Below are 7,531 nucleotides of genomic sequence, written 5' to 3' on the forward strand. Positions count from 1 at the left end.
GGGGGCCCCCCCCCCCCCCCATTTCTCTGCTCTCCTTCTCAGGGGACAAAACAATACCTCTTATGTCTCACACAGGGCAGCTGAGCCATTTCTGTGGCTATGCCAGCCCTAAGTCACCCATGCCCTAGGCTCTGCCCTTCTATCTTTGGCAGTATTTTGAGGTGTTTGCCTAAACAGAGGTACCCTCCATAAGAAGAACCTGCTGAGCTGCTAAAATAATCCTGTCTTCACCTCTTAACCACCTCTGGGTGCCGGGACCTTGCCCCTGGACACATCTCCCTGCCCAGTGGATGCCCCTGCTTGTCCTCAGGCCCCCGAAATGAAACCTTTCTCAGAATGAGGTTCTCCTCTCTCCCATCCCCCAAACGCACCCCTCCTGTCTCCTCCCGCTCAGTTGGAGGCACGAGGGAAGCATCCTGACCTTCTCCCCCTCCTGCCTCATCCACTAAAGGCCTCAGTCCTGCTGCTTTTGAGCCCCTACATGTTTCTTGACTGTGCTCTCTGCTTGCACCCCTGCTGCCCTGCAGCCTGTAACCGTTCTCTCTGTCTGCTCCCTTGCTCTGCTCCAATCAATTATCCACACTGCAGCCCGAGTGATCTTTCTAAAATGCAAATCTGATCCTGCTGCTCCTCTGCTGAAATCCCTTCAAAGCTTCCGTCCCCTCTGTGAGCTCCATGCATGCACGTGCGTGTGTGGCCTCCAAGGCCCCTGCTCCTCCCACCTCCCCGCTCTCCATCCTTGCCTCGCACTTTACCCTCTGGCCTCATCAAATGGCCAGTGGTTCTGCAACGCTCAGAGCTGGTCTCTCCTTGGAAGATGCTCTCTCTCCTTCTTAGAGAGCGCTTCCCCTCCTGCTTAGGTAACCCTGTATCATCCCTACGGCTCAGCTTCACTGTCACCTGCTCCTTTCTTAGGCGAGTCCCTCTGTGTGTTCCCACCACACCTGGACATTTTTGTGCACTACAGTCATCATGGGGTGTTGCCATGGTGTTAATGGGTCTCCCCAGTGAGGCAGTGAGCCTCTGAGGGGGCAGGAGCCAAGTTTTGCTCATCCCTACATGCAGCATCTTGCACAGGGATTGATCATAGTAGGTGCTCAATAAATAACTGTCGAATGAACGAGTGAATAAAAGCTTCCCTTCTGCTTCTTGTAAGTCTGAGCTTTTATTGGCTGTTTGAGGGGGTGAAGAAGTGGGAGGAGTGGGTGGCCCCGATGCTGGGTTGGCTATGCTTCACCAGCTTTTCCTTTTCTTTTTTTTTAAATATGTTTTTATTGATTTCAGAGAGAAAGGGAGAGGGTGGGAGAGATAGAAACATCAATGATGACAGAGAATCATTGATCGGCTGCCTCCTGCCCACGGGGGATTGAGCCAGCAACCTGGGCATGTGCCCTTGACCAGAATCAAACCCGGGACCCTTCAGTCCAAAGGCCAAAGCTCTATCCACTGAGCCAAACCAGCGAGGGCTTCACCGGCTTCTTGACCTCCTGGAGGCAGGTGACTTTCATATCTGCTTCCTTTCAGCTGCCTGTCTTAGTCCTATACCTACTCTCACCTGGGACCGGGCCCCCTGAAATCTTCCAGTGAACATCCCAGCTCTGATCACAGGCTCTGGCCACCCGCCTCCCCCATCTCAGTCACAGTAACCGCCCCCCCTTTCTGTTCCCCCAGCCATCCTGGCTTGACCCTGCTTTCTCCAGCCGGATGCCCTGGCATCTCACTGTGGTGCCCCCCTGTCCTGGCTCCCTTTTCTCCCTACCCTGCCACACACCGGCATCTCCCCGTTCTCATTCTGCTCACACCCTCTGCCTACCATCTGCACTGCTGAGCACTGCTGGAGACACCCGCCCAGCCATGCAGACCGCTGCCACGACAAGTCCACGGTCTCTGGCCTCAGCAGGGGTCGCTGCTCTATTCCGCAGTCCTTCCACCACCCCTGGGCGGCTGTCTTTCCATTCTTCTAAGGCCTCCTTCAACTTCCCCCACTCTGTTCAGGTGGGATACCCCACTCTTCTAGCCGATCAACTTGCCTCCGGCCCACCCAGAAAGCCACGCTAGCAGGCAATGCTTCCTCCCACCCTGCCAGCCACAAACTCACTGGTGGCTGCCACGCCCTCACCAGCTTCCCTGTGCCCCCGGAGCAGAGGCAACCCTTCTCTCATGTTGGATCAGGGGCCCCATCCGTCTCTCGGCCGTTCCCAGTCTCATCTGTGGTTTGCACTTCTCCCTCTCCTGCCTTCTTTATCACCTGCCTGGTAATCTCGACACAGTGGAGAGACCATGACTTTGGAACGCCTTTCCTCCTTGTCTCCTTTTTAAAGGCTTTGTTCAAGTCTGATTCCTCCATGAAGTCTGCCCCGATTTTCCTTTCCAGCAGAGGCAAGGCAAGCTGCGTGGAGAAGTTGGGCTTGAGCAAAGCCAGTACTAGTCGCTACTTCTGGCTTTGGCAGCCTCGCTGCCTCCACTGTTCCAGCACCGACTCCTGTGCTTCCTGGCTTAGAGGATCCTTTCAATACTTACTCAAGGAATGGAGCGTGGGCGGCGTGACTGACACTCCCCCGCGCCTGGTGGGTCCTCTGCCTGGAGGCTGTCCCAGAGGACCTCAAGGGCATCTCTCTTCTGCCCTCCCTGGGGGACAGATGCTTGCCAGCCCTCGATCTTTCCGAGCCTCAGTTTCTGTGCCTGTATACCAGGCACCAAACAACAGGCCAGCCTATCTGCTGAGACCGGTGATAAGAGAATACAAGGGAAAGCATTTGGACATTGCCATGCACTGCACGCCTGACCAGTGCCTAACTTCTGTGACTTCAGTTTCCTCCCTTATAGACTGGAGGCTAAAATTCCCACCTCCCCACGTGTCATTAGGAGTCAATGTGCTAACTCCTAGGAGGGTGTTTCTCAGCCGGAAAATGTTGGTTATTAGAACTGCCACTCCCCTCTCCAGTGAGACAGCTGTCTCTGGGCTGGGTGGGAAGGGTCCTGGTTGCTGTGGCAGCTCCAGGACAAGCAGCACTGGTGGCCCCTGCTCTGGACCCTGGAGGCTGGGCATTAAGAGCAGTGGCAGCCTTTGTTTCTGGCTGGCCCAGAACAGAGCCTCCGGGGCCCTGCCTGGCCTGGGACAAGGTCCTTCATCCCCCGAGGCCAGCCAGGCATTGGCCAGGGCCTGCTCCAGTTCCAGCCAGCACCTGGCCAGGCCCAGCCTGTCCTGGGCTCTAGCGCCACGCTTTGAGGTCACTCATGCTCAGAGGCCTTTTGCCAAGGCCCCACACCTGGCTGCCTACAGCTGCCTGTCAGGTGGCTGTGTGCCCTTAACCTCCCAGAGGCCTGTCTCTGGGCTCCCCAGAGTGCTGGGCTCCTCAGATCTCTGAGAAGGTGTGTGTGTGTGTGTGTGTGTGTGTGTGCGCGCGTGTGCACATGCATGAGGGAAATGTGAGCTCTGACTGAGGACCAGGTTTGGGGGGAGATGGGGCAGCAAGAAGGATGAAGATATCAGGAGAGAAGAGGAGGGTCATTAAACATATGACAGAAAGGAAAGAAGTCCAGACAGCTTCCTCACATCATCTCCCCAATCCCCCCAAAATGTGGCAGGTAAGGAAGTCTGATCTCACCTGCACCAGACAGGGGAGGAAACAGCTCAGAGAGGGGCTAGAGAGCTGACCCTCCAGCCAACCCTCCTGTCCATCCATCTAGACAGCCAGCCTTCTGTCCATTCCTCCTTCACCCCAGGCCTCCGTCCCTTCACCATGCCTACCTTTCCACCTGGTTAGACCTGGCAGCCCTGGGCAGAGGGGGAGTGCAGGGGTAGGACGCCTCCTAGAGGAGAATCAAGGCTCTTCCTGGGTCCCATCTTCAGGTGGAGCAGAGGGTCACAGGAGTGCCTGAGCACGTGTGCTTGGGTGTGACACACGTGCGCCTCTCGGGGAACACATGGAGCCAGAACACGAGTGGAGGAGGACGGGCGAGGCTGTCACCTGCACGGAGTGAGCAGCCCACGCGGAGAAGACGCAGCCCCTCGGCACAGCTGAAGGTCAGTGTGGAGGCGCGGGGCTGGGTGTGTGCGGCTCCTGCAGGTCTTTGTGAGCCGGGACCTAGCGGCACGTGGAGATCAGCCACCACGGAGCACAGCGCCCTCTGCCGGCCACAAAGCCTGACTGCGCAACTTGTCCGTCCAAAGCCCTGGGCCTAGGTGGACCCTCTCCCTCCGGCGGCCGGGAACTCCCTCGGACTGGGTGCCTCGCTCCGCCCTGAGGGTCTGTGTCCCACAGGCCCACCTGTCAGAGAAAGGAACGCACGTTGCTGGGCTGGGGAGAGGCGAGCCTCCCAGGCACCTGTCTTCTGGAGCCTGAATGGGAAAGGACTCCCTCTCTTCTGCATCCCATCTCGGATGGTGGAGTGGGGGTGGACTGAGAGTAGCTGCTTCCTGGTGGTCCCCGGGGACCCAGGCCTGAGAGACTCCCCGTGTCCTCCATCCCCCACGTCTGGAGCCCAGACCCAGAAATCGCGGACAAGAAGCGCAGCAGTTGTGCATCCGGTGGACGAGGTCCCCCTCTGCTGGTCGGAGCTGGCATTTACGGCGGGACAGGGTGGAGGCCGGAGCTGGCGAGTGGGGGGCTGCCCCTTTCCACAGGTTCTCACACGCATAACTGCCTTTTGGTGTTAACTGCACGCTGATGAGGCGGGCAGGGCAGGGCAGGGCGGCTGCAGCTCCCACTCACAGATACGAGGCTCCAGTGTGGAGGAGGACTGGGGACTCTGTCGCCCTCGCCCCAACCCCTGGGACTGACCCTTGCCAGCAGTGTCTGTAGACTCTCCCTCCCCTTCCCCGCCCATCTCCTACCCCTACTGGCCCCTCGTCTTCTGAGGCAATGAAGACTGTGGAGCAATGTTCCCACACAAGAGAAAAGCTGGCGCTCAGGCTCAAACCTCCCCGGAGAGCAGAGGCCGGACCTGGGGGTGGCCAGGGTCCCAGATGTGTACTTGCTGGTTTCCCTTCACACTTGTTTATCGAGCACTCACCCTGAAGTGTCTGGTCCTGTTTGCCCAGGGGTTTTATTTCCATCTATTGTCTCATTTTATCCTCACAACCACCCATGAGCACAAGTAGCCCCGCTTTACACAGGAGGCCATTAAAACTCGGAGGGTTGGTGTTACCCAAAGTTCGGCATCAAGACTTGGACCCCAAGCAGATGCGTTAACGCTGATGCAGGGCCATGTCCTGAGCTGCTCATCTGCATCCCACCCTTTCCCACAGCGAGCAGTGTCCTAGGAATCTCATCCCTTCATCTCATCTGATCCCCACAGCAACCTGTGAGGGAAACAGTTTAATCCTCATTTTATAGCCTAACAGATGGAGGCGTGGCCCGTTAAGGGGTTCCCTAAGGAGTGTCAGTGGCAAGGGGACAAGAGCCAGTGAGGGCAGAGCAGGGGCCCCGCGAGGAAGATGGTGGGGATACTGGCTGGCAGGGGCAGGGAAAGGGAGACCAGAAAGGAGCTGGGCCAGTGCAGCGTGTGTATGTGTGTGTGTGTGTGTGGGGGGGGCGGGGGGGGCAGGGCTGCTGTCTCTGAGCACAGGCTCCCAACATGGCTCCTTTTTAGAACATGGAGGGGCAGAGAGGGGAGTCCAGGCCTTGCCTCCTCCCTGATGACAGACCTGGCTGGTCACCCCCTTGGCATCTCAAGGGGCTGCAGGCTGGCTCATTTCTCTCCCACCCTGCCTGGCACACCCTCCTCAAGGGGCAGGGACTTGACATAGCTGAGGTGGGAGGGGTGTGTAGGCGGGAGGTTGAGTGAAGAGGGTGCCTCCTTCTCTGCTCCCACTGCCTCCCCCTGACCTCTAGCTCGCTTTCTATATTTGGTCTCTCTCCCTCTCCCATCCCCCTCTCTTGATCTTCCCACCCCCATATCTGACTCTAGGCCCCACTGGCTCAGCTTTGCTCTCTTTCCACAGAGGCCTGTGGAGCCCATGGGAAGGTGTGGGATGGTGAAGAGGAGCAGTGATGAGCCAGGGTCCCAAGGAGAGGCTTTTGGGGAGAGACGAGGCAGAACATGGACATCAGTGGTTTATTGGGGAGCCCCCACTCCACATCCCAGCAGCCCTAGCCCATGCACCTAGAAGCAGAAATAAATAAGGCAGCCTTTAGTGAGCCAGTCTCTCGCCCTCCGAAGGAGCTCTGGGGAGGGTCAGCTTCTGCCATCCTCGGGGCTGGGACCCTCTGGCTCTTGAGGAGGGGCCCGGAGGGTGGGGAGGAAGAACACAGGCCACTCCTTACTGCCCTGCGCCTGGGGCGGCCTGTGAGCTCAGTGCTGTGTTCACAATCTCTGAGGTCTGACCTCATGGCAGCAGCCTGCCCCGTCTCAGAGAGACCCTCACCCCATGGACCGCAGTCCCGGGCCCCCACCCCAGGAATCCCATCATGGGTTCCTGCTCCCATTTCTAACTGCAGCCTGGGGAGCGAGTCCCCCCTCCCTAGCCCAGAGGACCCGCTGTGGGGGAAGGAAGCTTTGCTGTCATGGGTTCTTTTTTTGGGGGGTGGGGGAGGGTTTCCCCTGCAATTCAGGGGTGAGAGGCTGCCCCTGTCTGACACAGGTCAGTGGGCGGTCAGCTCCATGGTCTTCTTCCGCTCCTCCCGCTGCTCCTCCCAGTCCTCCTCAGGCTCATATGTGCCTTTGACGACGGCCACACGCTCACTCAGGCTCAGGGAGTTGGGGAAGAGCAGGTAGAAGTAGAGGATGGCAGCCAGGGCAGCCCCCACGATGGGCCCCACCCAGAATACCTGAGGGAGACAAGACGGCATCAGCGGGCTGAGCCCCAGGCCTCAGAGACCCCCACTCCCTGCCTCCAGAGGACAGACTCATGGACCCTCAGAAGAGACAGACATATGGACTCCCAGACCCCCAGAAAGAAAGACTTCCTCCCGTCTCAGGGAGATGGGATCACAGATACCCACATCCTCAAAGGAGGCAGACCAGATCCCCAGAAGGCCAGGGCTCCTGTCTCTAGAGACAGAGGAGCCTTCAGAGGGAACATACATATCGATCCCCAGAAAGACGGACAGAACTCCTCTCCCTCCCGCATGGGGACAGGGACAGACTCTGGAGGGAGACCATGAGCTCTCAGAGGAGGTTTCAGATTGTCCATAGAGGCAGACCCACGGGAAGGAAGACTGTCCCAACCCCTCAACAGGGACAGGTAAGTAAAACATCAGGGAAGACAGACACACAGACTCCCAGAGACACAGACAAAATCCTCAGAGATCAACCTGGAGGAGGGGATCCCCTCACTTACCTAGAGGAACAGACACACAGTCCCCCCCACCCCTCACCCCCAACAAGGGTCTCCTTGTCCACATAAATCTACCCCTGCGGGTGATCTGGCTGCATCCTATTCCCTACGGTGTCCCCTCCTCTCTCCAGCCACTGCTCCCCAGGCCCACCCCCAAGCTCCAGGCCCACGGCACCCAGCAAGGCCAGAAGCCACAGCTGGTGTCCCAGCCCTCACTGCCAGGGATCAAGGGATGCCCAGACTCACCCA

The 7,531-nt window shown here is 58.4% G+C and overlaps 1 protein-coding gene across 1 annotated transcript in view; it reads right to left on the reverse strand.

Annotated features, from left to right (window-relative positions):
* Positions 1–6,046: 6,046 nt before the first annotated feature.
* Positions 6,047–7,531, reverse strand: part of LOC102760599 (aquaporin-2) — a 17,098-nt gene continuing 15,613 nt past the window's right edge. The window contains exon 4 of the mRNA XM_015558570.1: positions 6,047–6,773. Coding sequence (XP_015414056.1) covers positions 6,588–6,773 — 186 coding nt within the window. The 3' untranslated portion in view covers positions 6,047–6,587. The remainder of the gene's footprint in view (positions 6,774–7,531) is intronic.

This window comes from Myotis davidii, unplaced genomic scaffold (genome assembly GCF_000327345.1).
Source record: "Myotis davidii unplaced genomic scaffold, ASM32734v1 scaffold290, whole genome shotgun sequence".
Classification (NCBI taxonomy): domain Eukaryota; kingdom Metazoa; phylum Chordata; class Mammalia; order Chiroptera; family Vespertilionidae; genus Myotis; species Myotis davidii.